Source organism: Lissotriton helveticus, chromosome 7, assembly GCF_964261635.1.
Source record: "Lissotriton helveticus chromosome 7, aLisHel1.1, whole genome shotgun sequence".
NCBI classification, from domain to species: Eukaryota; Metazoa; Chordata; class Amphibia; order Caudata; family Salamandridae; genus Lissotriton; species Lissotriton helveticus.
Genome location: NC_136068.1, coordinates 1,864,633,705 through 1,864,660,984, shown reverse-complemented (window position 1 = coordinate 1,864,660,984; position 27,280 = coordinate 1,864,633,705). Strand labels below are relative to the sequence as shown.

The window sequence follows — 27,280 nt, the reverse complement described above, 5'->3', positions numbered from 1 at the left end:
GAAATGTCACCCCGTACCAGGAGAATTAACAATTCTAGTCACTGTAAGCTAAATGCACACTCAAAAATACCCTGTGTTCACCCTCTGGTAGTTTGCCACAGATTAGCCAGGCTTATCTAAAGAGGCAATATGTAAAGTATTTGTGCAACACACTCAAACAGTAATACAATGAATACACAAAAAAATACTCCACAGGTTTATAAAAATAGATTAATATCTATAATGCATCTGCAGCACACATAGAAAGAGGAAAACACCTCTTGGGCTGTTTTTGTGCAGGAAAGTGCCATTTTGAGCCGTACGAGTCTCCATTTCCTCAGAGGGCGAGAGCACAAACCCCTCCTAATGGTTAAAATCTCACCATGCAGTGCCCTGAATTTCATTTAGGTAGAAAAAGGTATGCTCAGGTGTATGTGTCAATTTATGCACATAACGAGCTCCAGCTACTGAATTTGAAACTTGTTTGGGTGAATGAGTTTCTTGCTTTTTGATTGATCTAATATTTGTATCCCCACTCATTCAGTGTAAGTTAGCTTTGTAAATAAAAGTCATGCTTGTACTACTGAGGGGAAATGTTCAGTACACCTTTCTCTCTTTGACGAAAAAGTGTTAATCTATCCCAACCACCCTCTAAGATGGTCCGTCTTTCAGCACACACCTGTCTAACAAGGGTAGGCTTTTGGAGTGGCTTGGAGCAGGAATGTGGATGTGCAGCACTGTTCTCTGATGGACTGTGTCCTTAATTGTTGTAGGTGACCGACCAGGTAATTCCAGATATGCAGGTGTTTGCTAGCCTCCTCCATACTCACCTGACAGGAACAGCCGTGCAGGTGGCTCAGTACAGGTAAGCTGTGCCCTTACGTGGTGACATCTCCAAGGGTGATCACTAAGGCTTCTGGTCAGCATGAAAATAGTAATGCACCAATAAGTATTTGAATGTATTGTTTTATTATTGTTAGAATTTACAATTGATTCTCACAATGCAGACCTCAAAAGGATTTCACTGTTGCTTGTGTTTCTGTTGCCCGACTTCAGTTTAGTAGTCCAAAGGGACTCAAAGTTTTCATTAATAAAGTTTTCAGGAATGTCATCAAGGTAACAAAGCTACTTTAGCAAATGACATGAGCGGCAAACCACATACTCCTCCTTCCTGGCCACTCATGAGCTCACCCTTACATAATTAAAGCATGTAGTCTGGGAATATGCAAAAATCTTCATAGCAGGCACGCTTTACCCAAATCGGCGAATGCTGCTGATTTCCAGGCCAAGAAGAAGGCCTTCTTTACCAGAAACCCAATGTCAATAGTGACAAAAATGGTACCTCATACATCCGACACTGCTGCTAGAGATGTATCAAGTGCGATACCATTTGCCAAGCTGGGCACTCAGGCAAGGAGCATACCATACAGATATGGGCAATTACAGGACCAAAATCTCCATCTCCTAGTAGTTACTCGGAATTCTTGACCCAGGAATGCTAGGCAGGATTGACCTGCTGACATTTCTGTGGGAGGGTTAAAGAGTTTATACCACCCTGTATTTACTGAGTGGGATAAAATCTGCACAACTCATAATCTAGATACATGCGGTGAGCGTAATTATCACACATATCTAACTTGACTGGAACATTTGTACTGGAGGTGCATGAACACTCTAACAAAACTGTGGAAATGTTTGTTTTGTGTTCAGATTAATTTTATTTATGGTATACCATTTCATATAACAAGACAAGGACACACATATATACTAAATTTTCTAAGAGAAATGCAAAGGTATTTGTGAAACAAATACATTTAACTTCAAGTGCCACTTTAATTATCAGAATCACATTAAACAAATATGGTCTGATTGCAAAATATAATGGAAAGTAATAATTCAATTTGTAGACAATACTGAAACCATAATAAAAGTAAAATATTAGTCACTACTCGAAAATAAAATGTTACATAAACATTAAGAGAATTCAAAAAAGTGATGACCTGGAGTCATTTTAGAAGCTTAACTTAAGTAGATATATTCTAGTAAATATAAGTCCATCATGTATGGTTAACATCAAGTGGTGAGAATGGATTTAATACTTGTCCTGACAAAATGAAAACAATCAATCAGCTTTGGTAAAGTTGTGGATACTAAGGAGAAAGAAATGTAATTATTAACATTAGTATCATATGCAAGAAATACACATTTTTCAGAATCTGTACAATGCTTTCCCAAACACTCTTTCAAAATGCAAGCATAAGTGACATTAATATATAAGATGTTACAGGGAGCAGTCTCTTTTTACAATGCCAACATACTGGAGAGACCACTAAAGTGTCCCTGTATAATTTATCAGGAGTGAACAAATATTACAAAGACGTTGATCTGATGTAAGGGCACTGTTAATAATTCTGAGACACTGAAAAGACACATGTTGCTGCTTTGGTCAGTTACAGGAAACTCTTCATTCAAGGATGCCCCTAAAATATCTTAAAGGCTTCTTGAATAATCAAAACATATGGTCTTTGGTTATTGGTCAACAACAAATACGTACGACAGTGGATAGGAGATGATGACTTTCTCATGATTTGATTTCCTAATACTTAGATTTGCTGTTGGAGTAAGCAAGTGTGTGTCTGCTTGGTTCAACCACATAAGAGTAGGTTATCAGCAATCAAGGGGCAAATATAACTGGGCCTGAAAGTTCAGATTCCAAATAGAATTGTCTGAGAGGATTTGATATGCTATGTAAGTTAGTGTCTCTTAGTCTTCAAGGGCTACATGTAGCTCAATACTTGCTGATCAGACCTGATGTTGTGGGGATAATGAATGTGGCCTAACAGCTAGGGTGGTCGACCCCAGAGCTGGGAAATCGGGTTGGAGTCTTGGCAGGGACGCTCAACATTCGGTGATTCTGGGCAAATCACTTAATCTCCTTGTGCCTGACAAAAATGAATGTGTTCTTCTGTATTTAACTGGTGCTCATGTAAATCACTCTGGGTCTGTTTAGCGCTCTAAAAAACTCCACAAAATAAGAGCATTCCAGAAAGAAAACCTCATGGATAGAAAATCTGTGCTATCAAATTTAGCGATCCTATTTTTAATCCGTTTTTCTGGAGCCATAAGTCTGTCTAAATCTAAGGGAAAAAGTCCAATAAATCCAGCCCAAATATAATGTTTTGAAGATGGTTTACAAATGTTACAAATGTTAAAGTTCCCAACTGCCTTTCATATCTACAAGGTATGGAACCCAGATTGGCTTCTTGGGCCGAGACATGTCCTACGACTTCAGCCTACAAGAAACAAGATACCTTCCTGCTATCATGCCCATCAAAATGGTAAGTGCTTTACCTGAGACTGAATGAACTGTTATTATTACTGAACTACCTACTTCATCTGGATCATACTCCTTCAGGGGTTTAATTTGGTATTAAATTGTAGTGTAGTTCCTATATTCCCAATAGGCTCTGCACATTGGAATAATATATCCTGCAGCTTAGACGTTGGACTTAAGTCGCCTAGGTCTCCGCCGAATATATTAGACTTAATTGTGAGTGCCAGCTAGCTCAGAGGTCACTGGACACTTTCTCGAATAAACAAGAAGGGATTAGTCTCTGACAACCATATAACATGACAACTTTGTTTCCCCAGAATGAAACGTATCTCTATGGTCGCGGAAACAATAGATGGCTATTTCACTCAGTCAGATGTGCATGCTTCGTTTCACCAGAGTTGCTTACAAATAGAGAGAAGGGCGTTTTCAATAAAAGTATTTATTGAACAGTCTTATTTCTTAAGCATAAGAAATGCACAGCTATAATTGAAATGCTAGTTAAGAAGTACAATGCATATAATACGAATAGTAATATAAAATAGTACTGTATGAGCATGATATGGTTTCTAAGCCATAAACATAGAATACATAAAATTCATAAAATATATACAGTGATAAAATAGTGGCTAAAAGTACTCAACTGGCGCTTCTAAAATACGCCGACCCCGGTGTACCTAACCTAAGTCTAGTACGAGGGAGGAGTAAGTGTGGTGTAGCTAGCTTAAATCTAGTAATTTTCTGCCAAGAATCTGTTCCAAGAATTCTCTAAGGGTCTAATCAACTCCGTACCCTGGTTTCACAATGATAGAGGTCTTGTATCTCTCTCTCAGGACTCGATCTCCCAGCAACCCGCAAGGGTAGCCTGGAAACACCGGAGCTGGATTTCTCTGCAAGAGAAAAGACAGCGTCTTCTCAGTGCGTCAGTTGGAGGGTCGGCTTCCTTCGGCACTTGCAGCAGCAGGGCGTCGGGCAAGTAGTTAGTCAATTTGCTCCTAAACCAACGTGTGATTGACTGGGCAAATGTAGGCATATTTATACTTTGAAGGTGCTGAGTTTGAAGTAAGATTGGACATAATATGGTCACTAGTGCCTCAGTTCCTTGAAAACTCCAGGAGTTCTTGGATAAATTAGTATTCAAGCAGGGGAAAGTCCCTGACTGCTGAAGGCTGTTTTTTCCAAGAAATCATTGTGGATTTTTGGAGTTTAGTGGAAGTAGCCATGCTTTATTTGGGCTGCACAGGCTAAGACTAAATAAGGCAATGATTCCTATGCCTATATAAGGACTGGGTGAATTATACCTATACATTGGCATGAATCGGGAAAATTACACTAGGGTCCTAGATTCCCACATAACAACATTACACAATTACATTCATGCTTAACAAGTGGGTCCATCAATCCAGTATGCTAAATTAATTCAATTTAACAGTATTTCTAACAGATCAGTTCCTAATTGCACATATTTGTCAAACATAATATTAACAACTGAAATGAATAAAACTTTACAGACTATAAGTTCCATATGTACTGAGAGACAGGATTTAAAGAGTGATTGCAAACTGTGCATGTCTGCGAATGTACAGTGTCTACTAATAGGTCATAATGTAAATTCTGAAACCATAGTGGGTTGCAAAATGACTCACTGAATAAATATTGATTGGATGGCTCATTATTTTTGCAACCCCCTTTGATTGCCTACAAACACAGATGTTGGCCTTCAAGGAACGGCAAAACACTATCCCAGTGTTTGCATTCCAGAAAGGGATACTTTATGTTTTTTAAGCAGTTCATGTTCTTTAAAGGAGCTGGTGCTGCTTTACCGATTAAGAAATGTCCCGGGCCAGATTTAATAACAATTTGAATCATGGTTGCTCCACTTTTATGGCTCAACCATGAAGCAAAATGCTAGTAGATATTTAAAAAGTCACGCAAGGGGTGATTTGTGCCACATTGTGTGCCTAAGGAAATGTACCGCAACAAGGCGTCCTATGGGTGGAGCATGGGAGTTCCTGTGTGTCCACCCATGGATTTCACACAATCCCAGATTTACAAGAGTAATTTTACGACTGCAGAGATTCCACACTCATGTTGGAGATTCCGCACATAGAAAGATAGGCATGTTCTTTCATTTTATGTGCAGAGTTCTCCACTACTAAGCCTAGGAAAGCTCCAGGCCTGTCCCAGACCTGAATCCTCCAGCTTCTGTGTCGTATGGGCCTTTTTGTTTCTTTGTAGTACCGATTATGTATGCATAGGAATCGATTGAAACATAACCTCCTCCCCGCTATCCTCTTCTGTCTATTAGGCACATTCCTGAATCATCGCTAAGTTCTCCACAGGACCAATAATCAAGAGGATATTTAGAGTTTGGCAGACAGGGTTGCCATTGATAAATGTGGAGTATTGCCATCCCTGCCAAAAGGGACTGTCTATTTGTAGTTAAAAAAAACGTCATGCTTCAGCTGGTAATGCCCTAGATGGCTCTTCCAGTGGAAGGTTTAGACCAAAGGCCCAACAGACATCAGCCATTGACCTAAGTGCCTCAGGCCGCCTGACCTAGTTCTACTTTGGGAATATGTTTTGGAAAAACCCAAAATATTGTTGAACGGTTTTTGAAAAGCCAAAGGTTTGCTGAGCATGTGCCTGAAACATTGCAGCCATTCAGCAAACTCACACTGTGTTCAGAGGAACTGCCATGAAGCCACGGAGTTTTTCATCAGGAAGATGATCTCTCAATATTGAGAGCTGTTGTCTGCGGGTGGCTGAGGTTGTAACCCCCTTTGCCCTGTCAGTACACCCAGTTGCCCACCAAACTTCAAATAACTCCCTTTGTCCCCTCTTTTTGCTACATATGCTGATCTTCAACTGTAACACACTGGGGGCATATCATCAAGGACGGCGTTCAAATTATCGCCGATTTAGCGGCAGAAAACTGCAGCTAAAGCAGCGATAATGGGCTTGATAAAATGCCCTTGAGAATTCCAATAGACGTCCAGGTTAACACCAGAACCTGGGGGCATATTATCAAGAACAGGCGATAAAATTATCGCCGCTTTATCGGCAGGAAACTGCAGCTTAAGCGGCGATAATGGCCTTGATAATATGTCCTTGTGAATTCCCCTAGCAGCCCAGGTTCTGGTGTTAACCTGGGCTGCTATGGGAATTCTCAAGGGCATATTATCAAGCCCATTATCGCCGCTTTAGCAGCAGTTTCCTGACGATAAAGCGGTGAAAATGTTATCACCTGTTCTTGATAATATACCCCCTGGACCTCTATTGGAATTCACAAGGGCATGTTATCAAGCCCATTATCGCTGCTTTAGCAGCAGTTTCCTGCCGCTAAACCGGCGATAATGTTAACGCCGTCCTTGATAACAAGCCCCTGAATTCTTCAAAATCTTTGCCTAGATTTGGTAATAAGCAATGTCTTTATTCTTTGATTGCAGGGAGATGAGTTGCAGACGGTGTGCACCTACAACACATCAGCACGTCACAATGTAACATTTGTAAGTTAATTTTTAAAAACCAGACTCTGATTCACTATTATTAAGAGCATGAAAGGAATATTACCAGCTGTGTGTTTGCTTAAACAATTACCTTGAAGTCAAATGTCAAAATCTTGAAAATCCTCCGATTTGAAAGTTCACATAATTTGCAAAATCTCACTGACATTTTGATATGTATTAAACCCATTTTATGGGGAAAAAAATCATTTGCAACTTGCAAAATAGGTTTACCGACTCACATCAAATCAAAATGAGCGAGGGGTGAGAAAGACTCGTTCACTCATAATTGCAATTTCGAAAGGTATGTATAAATAATTTGCAATCACACTTGTTAGTGAAACTGTGAATTAGGTACGGGCGACGAAGCTCGTAACTGATTTGAAATGAGGAAAGGTCCCTCCTATGACCCATGGGCAACATTAAGGGATCGCCAGAGGTTGCAGTTGCGACCCCTGGGTTCTCCCTTGCAACCCCTGGCATTGTTCAGATGACCCTGGTCTCTGTAGCGAACAAGATTCACCTGGAGAGAGACATCTATTTCCAGAGTGTACTTCTCATTTTAAAAGAAGAGTAAGCTGTGGTTTAGATCGCTGAGATTATAAACAGGTGCACAGCAACTGTTACAATTTGTCAAATGAAGGACAACCCACATCTAGAGCCAAGGTGCACTGCAGTGTAGACATTTGGTATGACACAGGACGTTTATAATGCTCTTTCCTTGTTGGTGGAGATTTTCCAGAATGGCTGGTATTTCAAAAGGGCTGTAAATGAATTAATGACTTATGAACCCTGCAGTAGGGAGGGTTGCTACCTAAATAATCATATTTTATGATCAGCCTACCAAAATATCAAAACCCAAAAAGTATTTACTATGATACTGCGAAGGTATAGACCATACATACCTTAATGATATATACCTTCAAAGTATGTACATGTGAAGTAAAGAATAATACATCAATATGTATCTATATATACTTACCTTCATAAAATAGTGGTAGTCAAAAATGCTGGCACACCATTTTGGCAGATTCATGTTTTTGTCTTCAATATTCTAGTGTACAAACCTCCAGGAGTTGTCTTGTACTAAAAATATAAAACACATGTTTGAAAATGAATTAGATTTCATGCAATGAACATCAAATTGTTTGAATATTCCTAAACCAAATCACACAAATGTTTTAAACAAAAATAAGCCTTTACAAATGCAAGGCTACTTTACATCATGCAATGAAATGCAGGTTTGGCCTTTATTTTACAGCTGAAACAAGCAGGTTGACATGCTTTGCATGCTAGCAGATTCAAGACTTATCAAATGTTAAAGATTGTGATAAACATGTGAACATTTTTGTAACCTGAGATTATAGTGCTTTTTTATTTAATGGCATTTTTACTTAGTTTTGACGAATTATTGGTTAAAAGTGTACTATTGTGGTTTGACAAGTTGTAGGTAGGCATCAGGTTTGTTACACATTTTCTTTGCCATGTGTTTTCTATTGAGGTACATGTTTACTATGTTGTTTACAAATCTGGTGAATTGATGCAAGGTCACCAATTTCATACTTATGTAGCAGGTACTATTACACCCATAAGTAAGTGTGCAAAATGTTGTGACACTTGGATGGTCTATCGTCTGTCACTTGGTCTTCCAGAGGTAAGGGTGACACCTTCCAGTATCCACAGTGCTGCTGACACAGGGGATGCTTTTTTTTTATTTGAAATTTTTTATTACAGGTTACACTGGTTACACAGCTGTTTGCCTACAGCTCAGGGGCCGGCCGCAGTATATAGAGCACTCTAGGTCCTAAGAACACAGCCGATTCGTTGACAACCCGGGGGTCCGGCAGCAAAGCAAGGGCACATATATGTGCACCTACCGATGCATACATGTCACTACAGTGTAATCCACATAGTATGTGTCTATTATAACCAAAAAACTTACAAAAACACTCTTCCCTCCCCCCTGCCATGTCACAAAGTCAAACGTAAAATTTGCCCTTCCTGCAGACCACTGTGAGTGTCAGTTGTAGTTCTCTCACCAATCTACACATGGTTTACCACAATATTACATGGAGGAGGAAATAATGGAAGCACAATATGTTCATGCCTAATAGACACCATGCCAGTATATCATTCCTCATCCCGGTCTGTCCGGAGATCAGATCCCCCTTGGGCCAGCCAGCTCACAAAGGGCCCCCATATATCTGGAGGCCTAGATCTAGTTGGCATCAATTCCCAATAATTTGCCAATTGATCTTTGCAGTATGTGACCGCGGTAATCCAACTTGCTATAGCAGGCGGACGGGTCTTTTTCCAGTGCATCACCACTTGACGATTTGCAAATAATAGCAACATGGCCACGAACTTTCGGGAACCCTTCGGAATCTCAAGCACAAAACCCAGCAGTGCCAACAGTGGGTTAGCCTGCAGTTTGACGTTAATAATGTTGCTAATGTGCTGAAACATTTCCGTCCTATATTGCACCATCGACCTGCAGTATCAGGACAGATGAGCAAATGTAGCGTCCAAGGCCCCGCACCTCCAGCATCTTGTGTCTGATATGATACCCATTCGACATAGTTGTAGCGGTGTCCGATAAACCCTATGCAAGAAATTAAAATGTATAAGTCGTAGTCTATAGTTTGGTGAAAGGTGTTCCAGTTGTGTACAGCAAAACTGCCATTGATTGTCAGTTATTGAAATTTCGATCTCCTTCTCCCAGTCTGCCTTTGATGTGCTAGAAGTGATGGGGAGGTCTCCTGAGTTATATTGTATATTCTTGTTATTAATTTACGAGGAGACTGGTTTGATAGAACATTTTCCAAAGCCGGAAGCGGTTCAGGAGCAATCGGGAAGCCTGCATACCTTGCCCTACATGCCGCCCTAAATTGATAGTATAGCAACATATCTGAGGCTGTGGGTGGGAGTGGGTCACACATCTGTTGGAGGGTCATGAATGTATCATCTGGGTACAAGTCTCGGCCCGTCGTTAAGTTATATTTCTTCGCCCTTTCAGTAGTGACCCTATCTGTCAATAGCCCTAGAAGTGGGTTTCCCCCCAACGGCATGGATGGTGCGAATAATTCTCTGCAGCCCGCCCTCTATGCTATGCGTGTCCAAGCCCATTTCATTGTTTCCACAGTGTCTATTTCTGAATGCAGACACTTAAAAGGGTGAAACACTGCTACCTCCAAAGGAGTGGGTGCAGTCCTATCAATCTCTATAGCCACATGTGGTTGATATGGTATTATGTGCTGCCAATAGTAGAGATTTTGTGCCTGAGCACTATAGGCATATAGCTCGATATCTGGGGCCCCCAAACTGCCCTGAGAGAACGGCAGCGTTAACAACTTCCAAGACACCTGAGACTGCTTTCCCGCCCACACCAATTCAAGAATACTTGTACGAAGCCTTTTAAAAAAAGGAGTGTTTAATGGCATAGGTATATTCACAAAGAGATATAAAAGCTTAGGGAGAATCACCATTTTAGTTATTGCAATCCGACCAATAAGGGATAATGGGAGCTGCTTCCACCTTTGCGCCTTGCTTTCTATCCAATCTACCACTTTTCCATAATTGGACACCCTTATCTCAGGTATTGTGTTACTCCCATCGCCCATTTATTGGGGAACTCAGTGTCACATTTCTCAGTGTCATCCGTAAGAGGCAACAACACAGACTTCGTCCAGTTAATCTGTATCCCCATTAGACCCCCATAGCGAAGTAGTTCTCTCATGACTAAATTAAAGTTATCCTTCATCCGCATACATGGATATTAATAGCCCCCTAGATGTGAAACCTATGCTATGCTGAGTATGGTGTTTTCTAAGCCTAGCCACCAAAGGCTCAGTCGCAATAGCAAACAGCAGCGGCGACAGTGGACCCCCCTGCCTCGTCCCCCTTGTGATGCCAAATGAGTCTGGTATTTGTCCATTCACTTTCACTCTAGCCCGTGGATTGGTATAAATTATCTGAATTTGTTTAATGAAAATGGGGCTAAGGCCCATCCTGGTGAGCAAGGCAAATAGGAACATCCACACCAAAGAGTCGAATGCTTTTGTAGCGTTAAGCAGAGCTGCCACTGCCTGAACATGTGGTGCCAAATAATGTAGCAGACCAAAGATCAATCGAAGATTATGTGCTGTTGACCTTCCCGGTATAAAACCTGACTGGTCCGATAGTGCTATCTACGGAAGCATTGGTTGCCATCTATTAGCAAGGAGTATGGCATATATTTTCGCATCCAGCTTGATCAATGACGGCGGCCTATAGGAGTCCGGCTTGGTGGGGTCCTTACCAGGTTTTAATAATGTTATTATTATGGCCTCTCTCAGGGTAGGGGGAAGGTTGCCTGTCTCCATTGCTTCCAGAAAAACCTGCAACAGACGGGGGGCAACAATGTCAACATATTCCTTATAAAAGGCCGCAGTGAGCCCGTCCGCACCCGGGGCTTTATCTGCGGGCATGCCTGTTATTACTTGCTCTACCGTAATGGACAGTTCCATGTATTGCCTAGCACCGTTATTAAACCATGCCAGCGCCACAATGTCCAAGTACTCAGAAATGTCTGATTGTGATGGGTCGATATGAGAGGTGTACAATGATTTATAAAATTGAGTCATAGTTGCTAGGAGTTCTAGCCACCTCCCCATCCTCCGTGTAAAGTTCAGTGATATATTCTGCTCCCCTAGGGGGACGGAGCATATTCGCCAGCGTTCTCCCAGCGCGATCACCCTCACCATACCTACGGGCCTGAGTGTACTTTTGCATATAGGCTGTTTCCCGTCTGCCTCTTCCTGGAATTCCGTTAATTTTGACCTCAGCTCAGCGTTAGTTATTGGGGATGGATTGTCTCGGATGACCGATTCTAGCTCTTTAATGTCGCATTCTAGTTTTTGAAGGGTAGCGCGTATGTCCCTTAACACTCCTGACTTCAGTGCCATACATTGACCCCTAGTAACCACTTTGAAGGCTTTCCATAATGTGCCAGGTGAATCTACAGTACCCTCATTCAGCTCAAAAAGTTTCTCTCAAAGCTCCTCACGGAAAACCAGATCTAGGAGTGCTCTTGATGGGAATCTCCAGCTGAATAGCTGTATGTATGGTGGTGGAATTTGCAGTTTTATCTTGACGGGCGCGTGGTCAGAAAAGGTGCGTGGGTAGTGTGTAAATCACGAGAGGTCAACCAATAGTCTAATCTGGACCAGGCATTTCAATGGTGTGTCACACATGTGCCTTCCCTATCTGTCGGGTGTAACGTTCTCCATGTGTCCACCAATTGTAAGATATCTATAATGCTCAATAGCATCTCAGCTGCCCTAGGATGGTGTTCCCAAGCCGTGCCCTGTCTGTCAGCAGTAGGCGACAGAACAACATTAAAATCCCCTCCCCAAAATGCCGCAACCTTTCCCAGTGATTGAATTTTATGCCACACATGCTGAAAAAATGGTGGATAATCTCTGTTGGGACCATCGGTATTTACAATCATGACTGGAGTATTGCAGAGTGTGCCTTGAAGCAGTATGTATCTACCTTCCCTATCGATCACCGATTGATGTGTCTTCCATTGTAGCCCTCTGCATATTAATATTGCTACTCCCCTGGAGTAATTAGAGTAATTGGCCTCCACCACCTCCCCCCATCTAGTATGTCTAAGTGTGTTTGTAGCTGGTGATGCGAGGTGGATCTCCTGCAACAAACATATGTCTACCCCATATCTCATTGAATAAGAGTGAATCCGTCTGGCCTTCCTCCTGTCATTTAAGTCCCTAACGTTCCAGGATAGACAATTAACCGCAGTCATAATTGCCATCTGTGACTACATGCTGATGAACGCCTACATTCTCTGATATGTGTGTAATGAGGTGTAGGGTGTTTTTTTGACCTCTGGTAAATTGCTGTCACGCAAGAGGGCGAGCTAGGCATAAGTAACATGTTATCTATGGTATGTGACATGGCAGTAGTATCAAGTAAAAACACAGCCCCTCCACCCCACCTCCCACACCACCCCCCCAATTAGGTTGTGACCATCCCACCCCTTTCCCGACCAACCAAAAACTCACAAGCCACAAAAATAATCTCAAGGGAATCATCCCATAGGGGTACATGAGGCCACCGGCAATACACCCCCACACTCTTGGTAGGGTGGCCGAGGCCAGGACATGTTAATGCAATCTATCACTCTTCCCAGATTTACCTTTGCAACCAACCAAGCAATATAGACTCACCGGCCATTAGTAAAACGAACAATTCAGGAAATACATGTGGAAGAGTCCAAAGCACAGAGTGCACCCAAAACTGAACATTACATATTTACACATTACAAACTCATCTGCGTTTCCAATGAACATGATGTGCTACGTCAGTCATTATCTCTCAAGGGCCTTTCAGACTGTGAGTCAATTTGTGGAGCTTGCTGCTTGTGTTCTTTCGCCATCTGCTTTGCATACGCAAAGGCTGCCCTGGCGCCCGTGAAAAAGGTAGGTTTCCCGAGGCTCTGGATCCTCAACTTGGCTGGGTAAATCAAGGCATACCTTGTACCAATCTGCTGGAATATTTTCTTCGCAGGGATGAACTCTCGCCGAGCCGCTTGCACTTGGAGCGTGAAGTCCGGGTACAGTGCTATGTTGTTCCCCTTATATTCTCAGCCTTCTCCCTGGCAAGGCTGAGAATCGTGTCTCTGTCCCTGTAATTTAGTACTCTTGCCAGAATGGGTCTCACTGGGGCTCCCGGTATCGGCCGCGGGCCCAGTGTACAGTGTGCACGCTCAATCAAAAACATGGCTGATAGATACGGGCCAAACAGATCACGCATCATCTCCTCTATATACTTCTCCATGTTCTGAATGTCTGTAGATTCTGCTACCCCTGTAACCCAAATGTTGTTCCTCCTCAACCTTGCTTTCAAATCCTCGTTCTTCTGTTTAATGAGCTGCAAAACCCCATCCATACCGCGCAATTTTCTGTCCATTTCAGTATGACCTTCTTCCGTTTCCGTGATTCTAGTTTCCATCACACTCATGCGGCCGTCGTGTTTTTCTACTCGTTGCGTGATTCTATCCAGCTTCTCCGCCAAAAAGTCTATTTTCAAATCTATCCCCTGAAGACTGGATTTCAAGTCTTTGAACATCGTTCAAATATCATCTTCGGGTGGCTAGACCACGGCGTGCTCCCTAAGCTGTTCCTGTTGGTCAACATCAGCGTCCGTGGGTTTGTTGGATTTTTTGTCAAAGTTAATTTTTGACTGGCGTGTCTCTGGCTTCCCCATGGCGGCACATCACTCCTGTCTTGAGATATTGTCTGATGGCACTAGCACTATAGGGTATGAGTTCCTACCTCTCTCTCGAGAAGAACAGACCACAACACTTTCATCGAGTTCTCCGCCTCCGATGTGAAATCCTGAGGACTCAGGCAGCCACAATGTACATCATCTCAGCCGGGCATATGCTCCAAGGATTCGCCAGCCATCACCCTCCCTCACCTTGGCTCCTCTGCTCGTCTCCACCTCACACCGGCAGTGCTCTCCGCAAGATCATCAAGGGTAGTGTGACCCCATCTCCAGCACACTTCATGTGGCTTCACATCCACAGCACAGCAGCCTGGCTGGTTGCAGTCTCCGGTCTCTATAACCGGACCCGTACAAGTTAAATACACAACGGGGTGTGAGGACGGCTGCACCGCTATGTGTTACACTGTGGCCCAATCCACGTCTAGGGAGATGATGCCGTTCAAACAGAGCACCTCCTGCCGCTCCAGCGCCCAACAATGTAATTTTGGATTGGGGGGGCGGAGCACCAAGACATATTCAGGCCACCGCTAGCAAGGGTGTTCGAGTGCAGCTTCAAAAACATCACCATGCACGTCGCAATTTAGGGCCTCTATGGAATTTGAGATCAGTTCTGAGACGTAGTCACACACCACAGCTGCCGTTTGTTATCTGAGGTACAGCAGGGTGGAATACATTACAGCAATTCCCGCATTAAGGTCTTTAAAGTCCTCTGCATGCAAAGCAGCAGGATCGTGTCCCCCACTGCGGCCGCCTTCTACAAAATGTCGGTTGCGCGACTGTTCTGGGGCAGTGTGCACTGCAACAAAATGTAGCGGGTGCCCACTCCGCTAGCAAAACGTTCCTCGGAGCTAAGGCCTGTGTGCAATATCCCAGGCCTCCCAACCTGCGCCACAGATCCTCCTCACCTCACGATCGGTATAAACCTCCCGAGTGGCACCCTCCGGTCTGGCAAATGTGCCCGGTCGCAGATGAAGAATCCGGCGCACACAGTGATTGTGTCCACCAGCTTCCACCTGGTGCAGCCAGATACACCCCAGCCGTCTCGGATCGCCGTCACCACTCTTCTCCTCTGGCGGCCCGATCCTCCGGTATAAGCACTACGTCAGCCCTGCTCCCTATGTGGTGATGTTTCAAACTTTATGTCCCGGCGTTGTACTGAGGGGACGGAGGTAGGCCTCTTACTCCACGCTGCCGCGGTCCACTCCGTGGGGCCGATATCCACTCAAACACTAGCAGACAAGCTGCAAATGACAGTCGGCTGCATTAACCGAGCACTAGATCCCAATTTAACACATCAAGAATGGATGTATGCCGGATTACTCAGTCTCAGCCGGCGGAGCCACTCTAACAAGCGGTCATTCCGCAGCCCAGCGAAGCCACGCTGCCGACACACGGAATGCTTAGCAGTGGATGCCTACACGCATTACCCCAGGGAGAATAAAGTCAATGGTCAAAAAACCTCCATTGATAAAGGTGACAAAGATGAATGATGGATCACTAGATGATATAAAGGCTGAAGAAGATGGATCTTTTAGGGTAACTCACATAAGGAAAGGAAAAATGGCTGAAGGAAAACTGGAACAAAGATGAAGCACGGAGGAAAAACACAGTAAAAAATAACTACCCAGATGTTTTGCAGTGTCAGGATGAATCTAAAAACTCCTCCTTTCATAGAGGTTGGACGGGAATGACCCTGTTTCATCATATCGGCTTGGGAAATATGGCATAAGTATTGCTGGCCTGCTCACCATCTCGGCTTGGGTCCTTAGGTGAAATCCTAGGTGCAGTCATGGTCCAAAAACACTGTGCAATGTGTGCTGTATTTGATCAAGAAGGTTCTAAGATGAACAAATTGAGGAAAGGAAGGCCACACAAGTGAGCCTGCAAGCACATACTAAGTGATATTCCGCCATTGCCATCACGCTGCAGTCATACATTGCTGACTTGCCCATTCCAGCAATAACCAAGCCACTGCACTTCTCCATTGTTCCATTGCCTCTGTCCAGAGGAGGAACTCTTACAGGGTTGGAGTGCAACAAATACGGCTGCAGCATGACACTGCCAGACTTAGGAGATCTGTCTTGTGAGGTGTTCTAATTTTTGAAGGGGTGACCTTTAGAACTATAAATTTATAGCACGGGCAGGGGGGCAAACTGCCGGCTATGAAACTCCATGGAAAATCACAGAGTTTTCTAGTAACTCTGTGAAATTCTGTGGAGTACCACTACGCGAGTGCCACCAACCACTAAATATTACCCCTGTCAGAGTTTCCCCGACAATGTTCATGCTGAGAGGCACAGCAACCCATAGAAGAGGAGAGAGGTTTTTAGGGAGATTCTGATCCTCATGTAGCCCCAGCCAGGACAGAGATGATGGGGATGGTCACTCCATGACTTTGAAGACACATTTTGAGGGGTTAAAAATGCCATTGGGTTGGATACCTTGCCTGAATGAGACCTGTATTCCCCAACAGAGTTTTCTTTGATTGAGTTTACTGCTTATCACTCTCTGATAAAAAAAGACAGCAGAAATGCTGAAACTCCACCTCCCTTCTTCAAACATTAAATCCAACATTCTCAGAGAGATCATGCTTGCTACGGCTCATAGAAAGGCACCCTTGCTGCCCTTTAATGAGTCTGTCACAGAGCTTATCTTTGTGATGTGAGAAAAACCCATAATCTCCACTGTACTCAAAGGAATGGTTGCAAGACGATTTCAACCAGCTCCTGGGTACTCAGCTTTCCTAGTGTCTCATTTATCACCAGAAAGCCTTGTAGCTCTTGCATCTTGCAACTCAAAATGTTCTTCAGGCACCTTCCCTACCATGCTACCAGATAAGGAACCCAAGAAGATGGAGCAATATGCTAAGAAAACCTTCTCAGTGGGTTGCTTGGCCCTAACATTGCTAAAGGCCACCTGTCACCACAGACGATATGTAAACACTTTCTGGGACATGACAGAGACCATTCTCCCCGATTTACCCAATCATTTGCAGACCCAATTTTAAGGATTCATGGAGGATGAACAAGCTGTTGCTAATTATGTGATCCAGAATGACCTGTACATTACAAAATCTGTTGACAGACCTGAGGAGATGTTGGCTTCCCTACATCGCAATGCATGGCTGAGAAACTCTCGAATGTTGCCAGATGTATTAGCCTCCACAGACTCAACCTTTATGCCTAGAGGTTGAGTGGGTTAACCTGCATACCTGTTCCTTCCCTTCTGAAGTAGTGGATGTCATCTTATGTGCCTGAAGACACTCCACCAAAATGGTATATTCAGGTAGATGGAGTAGGTTTGTAAAGTAGTGTGGACAACTCAGCAGATTCTCTTCAGGCCAATCTATTTGACATCTTACCGCTACCTTCGTAAGGATGCACATTGGGCATGATTATGGGTCACTTGTCAGCCTTATCAGTCACCGTATGTCTTCCTGAACAGGAGTACCTCTTCCAATCTCCCATTGTTATGAGGGTTTTGAAAGGCTACATAAATTTACTACATCACTTTTCATAAGACTAAAATGGTACCATAATCTTCTTGTTTTTGATTGTTCCTATTGCACAGTTGCTCTTTGCAACTGCTTTATTTTAAAACAGTGTTTCTCATTGCCATTAAGTTGGCAAGATGTGTGAGTAAATTGTAAGCATTGAGTGTAAAGCCTCCCATTACTTCTTTCTTCCCTGAAAAGGTGGCAGTCAGAACCAGGGCTGCTTGCCGTAGTCTATTTTAGTACAGCACATGGCTGGCTGAAGGCCTCCCAGCATTGTAAGACACACCAGAATATGATAGAGCTGCCAGAGAAAGGGGAGTTTGGGCTCCATGGAGTGCAGCTCCAGGGTCAGGGAGTTTCAAAATTTAGGTGGAACGACTGCTCCATGGTGATCTTTTGATCCTAGAAACCCTCAAGGTCCAAGCAAAAGTGAAGGCCCTATGCTGCTGAAAGCCCTATGCAGAATGCAGAGTGTCTTGAATTATGCTCGGCCTTCTACCGATAACCAGTGGAGATCCTTGAGAGCCATCCTAGCAAACTGGTGTTTGGTAATTTTCATCAAAAGTTGGGCAGCAGCATTCTCCACAGTCTGCAACTTTCTAATAAAATAACAAGGCGAGCAGAGATGTGTTTCCATAATCAAGGTGGGACAATTAGTGCCACAGTAGGGAAAGTGTTGGATAGCAGAGGGTTAACAATTACTATTACCACTCCAATAAGTGCAACAGTAGGGTAAGTGTTGGATATTGAAGGGGTGAAAATTAGTATTTCCCCTCCAGTGAGTACAACAGTAGGGAAAGTGTTGGAAAGCGGAGGGAAAAAATGTACTATTCCCACTCCAGTGAGTGCAACAGTAGGGAAAGTGTTGGATAGCAGAGGGGTAAAAATTACTATTCCCACTCCAGTGAGTGTGGCAAAAACAACAATTGATGGACAGAATGCAGAACAATGTCATACACTCACCCCAGTACAGAGATCTGGGCCTAAATCCATCATTTTTTTGCACTCCACACCACCCCAGGTCAGACATGGCTATATGCAAAGCCTTGACCCTGTGCCTCATGGGAACAGTCCAGCCCGAACTGCCAAGCCATGTCTTTCCCGGACCGGAATCAAGCATCCAACACCGGTTTCTGGCTATCAGCCTTCATCAGCCTGGATAGCTTGACTCCAGTGGTGTGGAGAGCATGGGACTCACGTCTGAGCATACCCATCCCACTCGGGGTGACAAAGGAAAAAACAACAATTGATGGACAGAATGCAGTAAAATGTCATACACTCTTGGCCTAAATCCATCATTTTTTTGCACTCCACACCACCCCAGGTCAGACATGGCTATATGCAAATCAGACTTGACCCTGTGCCTCTTGGGAACAGTCCAGCCCGAACTGCCAAGCCATGTCTTTCCCGGACCGGGATCAAGCATCCAAGGACCGGTTTCTGGCTATCAGCCTTCATCAGCCAGGATAGCTTGACTCTTGTGGTGTGGAGAGCATGGGACTCACGTCTGAGTTTACCCATCCCACTCGGGGTGACAAAGGCAAAAACAACAATTGCTGAACAGAATGCAGAACAATGTCATACACTCACCCCAGTACAGAGATCTGGGCCTAAATCCATCGTTTTTTTGCACTCCACACCACCCCAGGTCAGACATGGCTATATGCAAATCAGCCTTGACCCTGTGCCTCATGGGAACAGTACAGCCCGAACTGCCAAGCCATGTCTTTCCCGGACCGGAATGAAGCATCCAAGGACCGGTTTCTGGCTATCAGCCTTCATCAGCCTGGATAGCTTGACGCCAGTGGTGTGAAGAGCATGGGACTCACGTCTGAGCATACCCATTCCACTCGGGGTGACAAAGGCAAAAACAACAATTGCTGAACAGAATGCAGAACAATGTCATACACTCACCCCAGTACAGAGATCTGGGCCTAAATCCATCGTTTTTTTGCACTCCACACCACCCCAGGTCAGACATGGCTATATGCAAATCAGCCTTGACCCTGTGCCTCATGGGAACAGTATAGCCCGAACTGCCAAGCCATGTCTTTCCCGGACCGGAATGAAGCATCCAAGGACCGGTTTCTGGCTATCAGCCTTCATCAGCCTGGATAGCTTGACTCCAGTGGTGTGGAGAGCATGGGACTCACGTCTGAGCATACCCATCCCATTCGGGGTGACAAAGGCAAAAACAACAATTGATGGACAGAATGCAGAACAATGTCATACACTCACCCCAGTGTAACATTAGGGAAAGTGTTGAATAGCTGAGGGGTAAAAATTACTATTCCCACTCCAATATGTGCATCAGTATGGAAAGTGTTGAATTGCGGAGAGGTAACAATTCATATTTCCACTCCAGTCAGTTCAAAATTAAAAACAAACTTAATATTAACACCTCAAAAAAATATTTAAAAAACAAAATAAATAAAACGTACATAAATATGTTAAAAATAAAAATACGAATATATTTAATATAAACAATTAGAATAAAAACTTATAGCATAATGTTAAATATATATGACAAACACCTACACATATTATATTAATTTAACTAAAAAATTATCAAATAAATAAAGATTTTTAATTAGAAAGTATTTAGCAACAAAATCTTTAATTATTACGTACATTTACTTTTTTTCCCACCATATAATACCAAACAATTCACAACCCAAATCTAAATTTAAAAAAACGTCATTATTTACCAGTTAAAGAAATATTATTAATGAAAAACAAATTAAAACTTATACAAATTAATTTACTTCCCACACTTTACACCTATGATCCCCACAAACCACAGCTAAAATTAAACTTTAAAAAACTAATTACACAATTAAAACTTATTTTCAATTAAAACATAAATATTATTTTACAACTAATTATAAAGTAAGTAAAATGTATGTATTCCCCACTCTTATAAAAGTAGAACCCACACGCAAAAAAATAAACTATACCCTAATTAAATATCAATTATTTAATATTGATGATCAACTAATTATTAGTTAATTAAACATAAATGACTTCCCACCCTTTACCCCTACATTCCCACAACGCTCATCTAATAAAATTACACAATTACCATAATTATTTACCTATTCATTTATTAATTTTAATTAACAACCAATTAATAATTCATTAACAATAAAATACTTCCCACAATTAACACTATACAATCTCAATTAAATAAATATTAGAAAATAAGAAATAATCAATAATTTATTATAATTAAATTATTTCCCATATTAATTAATATCAATTAACAACGAATTATTAACTGATCAAAAATAAATTACTTCTAAACCTTCACCCTTATAAACCCCACAACCCACATCGAAAATTATTCACACAATTTCCATATTTCATTTTCTATTAATTAATTAATATTAATTAACAACATATTAATAAACAATTAAACATAAATTACGTCCCACACTTTACTCCTATAAACCCCACAACTTACACCTAAAAAATACACAATTACCATAATTATTTACCAATTAATGTATTCGTTTTAATTAACAACCAATTAATAATTAATTAATAATAAATTACTTCCCACAAATAACACTATACAATCTCAATTAAAAAAAATATTAATACCTAAAAAATAATCATTATTTTTTTTAAATTAAATTACTTTCCACCTTATTCCCCTATGAACCCACAACCCACAACTGAACTAAAAAACACCACATTTAATTAAAATAAAATTGATAACTACTAAAAATTTACCACATATATTAAAAAACATAAGGAATCATTGAGTGCATTTTTGGTAAATGGTCTTGGTGTGTTGATGGTTTCGAAAATGGAAGTCTATATTTTACAGTGGGTGTATTAAAGGTTATATTAGAGCAGAGGTCTTCAAACTTTTGGGTGCTGAGTCCCCCCTGTCAACATTTTCAGTCGTAAGGACCCCCTCCTGACAAACATTTCTAAACCTGTAGGCAGGGCTACTGGAATTATGAGGCAGGTGAGGACCAAATTACACGACAGGCTTGACAAAATTGTGTGGGCAGAAAATGTAAATAATGTTATGTGATGCCGCGTTATTTTGGGATAGAATTGCTTGATTATTTTGACATTGTTTGTACATAGTAACACTGAGGAAAGGTTTCACCCCATCAGTACCAGTTTATAACCAAAATACAGCAATTAACATCAAAAAGATGTCTAGTCAACCTTTGTGATGGGCCTTCCACTCCACAAGAATACGCGCTGCCACATTAGAAGCTTACCTGGCCGGGAGCAGCAGGGGTCCCTTAAAACCCTGGCGTTCTTGTGCAGAGTTAAGGAATTTACCCATGCTGCTTTCCTCTCACCCCTCCTTTCCATCCCTCTCTCCTCAGCCTCTTCCAATCCCGGATCCCTCTCTCACTTTGCAGGCCATTTTCTTTTACCCCTTTTTACAACTTCTGAACTCTCCACATTCAACTTCTCACTTCACCCTTAATCACCACTTGCCATTCTGTCTTTTCACTGCCCTCATCTCTAACAGTCTCTCACATTTATCTCATGGCCTCTCTGGCCCCGTCACCTCCCGTGCCCATCTGCGCTTCTAATTCACCTCAAGTCTCTCCATTCAATATGTTGTCTATTTGTATTTTACACCTCTCCAGTCCCCCATTCGTCTTTCATATCTCTCCTTTGTTCTTCCACACCTTCTTGAACCAATGTCCCTCTCCCCTGTTACCACAGCACCAGTGCTTAATTTGAGCAGGTGGTTTCCGGTGCTCTGCCCTGGCACCTAATTGTGCACACTGGCACTATGACTGCCTGCCACATGGTGGCTCTGTCTGTGTGATTTAGAGATGAGCAGAACAGCTGTTTATTAATTCAATATACATTAAAAACAATAAACTCCTGACATCCATGCCATTCTTATAGCCTTGGGGGCTTGAAATAGTCACACTTGTTCAAGTGTTATGATTGGTAGTTGCATAGGTATTGTCATTGGCCGCACTGGCAAGGCAACAGGTGGGTGCGTAAAGTTGCAGTGGCCTACTGGTGAGGTACCTGGCACATGTTTTGTTACAAATGAATCACTGCTCAGTACCCACCCCGGGTACTCCCTCTCTTCCCCAATCGCTGCTGTCCCTCACCCATGTCGCATCAAATTACTTTTTAGATCACAGATCCTCTCTCAGCTATCTTCTCTCACAGTTTAACAGTAGCCCTCCTCTGCGCCCTTAATTTTCCCTCACACTCACTTCTTGCATGTCTGTACTTCCCTTCGGCACTTCACATTTCTCCACATCCCTGACCACTTCAATCGAATTCTCTCACTCCCTTGCTGTACTTTCTCATCCTCTCATCTCTCCTCACCGAGCACACTGGTTGGACCCATAAGCTCCTCTTGGCCTGTGCCACTCTGCTTATTGTTCCCTAATTCAGAAAGGCATAAATTGTCAGTCATGCTGTTTTGGTGCTAGACGAACAGTTATGGAACGTGCACCCTCCTCTGCTTCGCTCCACCAAGAATCTATTATCCTTTAGGAAGATATAACAACCTAGCTCTATGTTCTGTAGGTCACTCCATTTGGCTGGTTCACCTTCCCCTTCTGTGTGTTTCTAATTTGCCTTCAGGCAGCAGATGGCTATTAGCCCCTGGACAGTAGCGCACTACAAATTAAAAAAATAATAGAAATGGGCAGAAGCAGAGGAGCCACTAGACCCAAACTTTTCGGGGCCTACGTTCCAAGGCAGGCCTGGCCTAGCACTGGTCACACATGGTGCAACAGTCTTTTTTGGTGCCCCCTCCCCAGTTTCCTCCTTCTCCATAAATTCCCTCACTACCACTCACCAACAATTCAGCTTATCTCTCTGTAGCACCTTTCTGACAAAAATGACATTTTATTTATAGCGCTACTCTTAGTTTACTCACACTCAGTTCTGTTATCTGCATAGTACATGTTCTTTGTAGCAGGCACATTAACCCTCTGTACTCTGTGGATGACAAGAGTGACCATGTTAGTGCACGGTGAGAGATGCAACAGTGTGAGAGTGGGGAAAAAGGAGTGACTGCACTTACATCTGCACCCAAATTCATATGGTCACCTCACTCACCCTGCAGAGTGGGACAATGAATGCATGGTTAATGATGGGCTCGTTTAAGTGAGTTGCAAATTGAGCAGTGAGGGGGCAGGGGAATGAGGTGTCACATGAGTGCAGGATGAGTGCAGATGAGTAGTGTGACTGCAGGGTTAGGTACCTGGAGGAACAGCGCAAGTGCATTGTGAATTCAGAGTGATCGTTGTGAGTGCAGGGTGAGCTGGTGAATTATGTGAGTGCATGGTGATCAGTGTGAGTGTATTGTGATCGCTGTGAGTGCAGGGTGAGCGTGAAAGTGTGAGAATGAGAAGTGAGTTCTCTGAATGCAGGGTGCATTCCCAGACACTTGAAGTAACTCCGCATATTATTAACGGTGGCGTAGCGTTTCAGATATAGGTTAAACTATTGCTATTATGGTATTAATCAGGGATCGAGGGTGGAGGAAATAAATAATATGCTGATCTGGCAACACACTTCCAGTCCCATGGTAAGGGTTGCCTGCTCGTTATTTTGATGTCCCAGACGGTACAAAAATATTCAGTTACCTAAAGCTGTATTTTTCAACACTCATCTGTGCATATTTTGAACAGCAAATATAAATATAAAGCACTTTTAATTGTGTTCTATGACTGATAATTAGAGGGAACAAAGACAGAAAAGTCACATTAGCAATGAATGCATAAGGGTTATTTACAATCCTAGTTAGGGGTCGATTCCGATCCGTTAAAAATCACCGTCCGTACGACTCGCATCCAGGGCCGTTTCCGTACGACTCATACAGACGCCGTACGACTCGACGATTACGATCCCGATCGGGGTACCAGGACGCGAGTCGTATGGTCCACGTCAGGTAAGGGCGATTCGTACGGAAAAGCGCACAATCACATACACACCGTACAGCGCATACACCCCATGATCGCAGGGGTACGCGCTGTACACCCAGCGTACATGGGGTACGTGCCGTATACCCAGCATACATGGGGTACGGCACGTACCCCATGTACGCTGGGTGTACGGCACGTACCCCCCATGATGTACCCCTGCGATCATGGGGTGTACGCACCGTACCCGGGGGGGGTGGGGGGGGGGAGGGCGTTCCGTACCTGTTTCGGGGCGAACTCTGCTTTTACAGCAGTTTCCAGCTCCCGTAGAAAAAGGGTCGTACGGAGTGTACCCAACACGGATCATACTTGCCGGGTCATAAAAAGCAGCCGCGAACCGTACAAACGTCGTGTACAGTGGGTTCCGAGGGCGATTTGTACGGGAATTCTATTCGTACGGTCCCTGGTACGATTCGTACGGATAGCTGCATTGGGTGTGGATCATACTACGTCGTTCGTACGGGGACGGTTACAGGTACAAATCGTACGGAAAAAAATGCTCCGTACGACGATTCCGAGCGCTTTTTATGGGATCGGAATCGACCCCTTAGTGTCAAGAGAAGGCCTTTGCAGGCTCTTTAAACATCAAATAGCTGTTATTTTTCCTTTTGGCAAGCCTACTTTATATTTCTTTTCATGAAATGTGTTCTCACACTACTTCAGTAAATGTAAAATGCCTATTCCTTACATTTGTAGAGTGGGGGCCCAGAGGGTACTGGAACTAGAAAAACAAGCATTGGCATAACCAATAGGTCTCGCTTTTGGGACCTTATAAATATTTAGTTATGCAGCACAATACCGTAGCTACTGTGTCATGGGCCCTGGTGCAAAGGAGAAAATATATGTACTGACTGCTGCCTCAATTATGAAATTCAAAAATAATCATGGTTCGGTGTGGCCCTCAGTCCTCTGGGGCCTGGTGCACTGCACCTGCTGTACCAATGGAAGCTACGCCCGTCCTCCCCATCTCAATGTGTCCTGGTGCTTTTATTACGATCTTGGACTAATTATACACAATCAGGTGCCCACTGCATTTATTTTGTATCTTATGCATACTGAAAAACTTTGAAAATTCTTTGATAGGTGATAATAATTCTGGTGTGACCGGTGGAGGCCGGATCTGTTGGGTCATGGGTCTTTCTTAATGGCATTCTATCCTCACATGTGCGTGAACTGTAGACACTTCTCTCTTAAATCGTAAATATGCTTCTTGAGTGTTTACCAAAGTCGGAAGTAAGGTATCCCTCTCCCCTCACTCACCACACTAGCTCTCGCCATTTCATGACAGTTCTCTCTGTCATCCCATTTCCACCTGAGCATTTCCATTCTGTCCTTCCTCAGAGCTCTCCCTTACCTTCAATGTGAGGATGTTAAGAAAAAGCCCCAAAAAAGCTTTAAACCTCCAGCTTGTGAAGAGATTGAGATATTGTTCACTTTCCCTGAGAACAAACTAGTGTAAAGAAGGAATTATCATGGACAGAAGGAATTATCCGTGAATTGCGACACGCAAAAGGAAACACTGGTGCATTTAAATGTACTATGTACGTTAAAATTACAACTATTATTGTTCAAGTAGCTCCAAGCCCAAGTCTAAGGTGAGACGTTGAGCCCACCCTTGCTGCCCTCCGGGTGTCAGATCCATGGCACCAGAGGGTCTTCCGTCCTGCCTTTGGAAGCAGCGCCCATCCCCCAGTCAGGAGAGTAGAGTGACTTCCCTGGCTTTCAGCACTCGGGCCTCCTGACATGCTCATGCCCTCTTTTTATGCATAGGTGTGTCTGTGTGAATGTGGCTGGCATCTTGTGTGGGTTGCCTTCTTGAGTTTCCTCTCAGGCCAGAAGAATTTAACATCCCTGCTGCTGAACTGAGGGCGAGGCTTCATTTACAGGATGGGGGAAATAGATGTAGCTTAAATTGCTCCTCAAACGCAATGTGGAGGAAAAAATTATGAGGAGAGGAGAAGGCAGCAGGGGAAGGGGGGCGAGAGGAGGGGGCCTGAGCCTGTTTCCCTTGTGGGAAAAACTAAGCCTCAGTAACCAGTTTACAAAAGGTATGTAAACATGCAAATGTGCTTCAACGACCTATGAAAAACTCAGGGGTGCCGGGCTGTGCTGGAGATAAGAGTGCAGACACAGCCCAGCGGAGCCCACAGCAGCTCCAGTTGAGACACACTACGGGGGATGAGGGGGGCTGAATCCCTTGGCCTGGATTGTGCGACCCCCTTTCCATCACTCCACGGCCCCCCTGGGGGTCGAGCCCCACACTTTTCACAGATTTTCACATGAATGATGTCATCAGTGATGTCAGGAATGATGTAATATGTGATATCATCAGCAGTGCATTGCGGGGGCCAAGTTATAGTTAGCTGAACCAACTATAACGGGGCAATTTCTATGGTTTTGTACGAGTGAAATGTCCAACTAACTATAACGCGCCTGAAACCTATTTTTTGTGTGAATTTAAATGGTTTTATAAATGCTAATTTCTAACTATAACGTCCCTGAAACCTATGTTTTTTAAGTGAATTTCAAAGGTTTTTTAAATGCTAATTTCTAACTATAACATAGCGGTCACGTTTGCAGAGTGGTGGAGAAAGATGACCGTGGCCTTCAAACACCTCTTAGCAATTCCACCGTGTGGGATTTACTAGAGGTAACAGGAGGAGTAGTTAGCACCCAACGTCAACATTGGGGACCATCTACCACTTTTATTACCACCAGTAAGTCCCACACAGAAGGATTGCTAACT

The 27,280-nt window shown here is 43.2% G+C and overlaps 1 protein-coding gene across 1 annotated transcript in view; it reads left to right on the top strand.

Annotated features, from left to right (window-relative positions):
• LOC144769783 (DBH-like monooxygenase protein 2) overlaps positions 1–27,280 on the top strand; it is a 183,025-nt gene that overhangs the window by 141,165 nt on the left and 14,580 nt on the right. Inside the window, exons 8-10 of the mRNA XM_078653967.1 lie at positions 753–844; positions 3,221–3,317; positions 6,760–6,819. Of these exons, the coding sequence (XP_078510093.1) occupies positions 753–844; positions 3,221–3,317; positions 6,760–6,819 (249 nt within the window). The remainder of the gene's footprint in view (positions 1–752; positions 845–3,220; positions 3,318–6,759; positions 6,820–27,280) is intronic.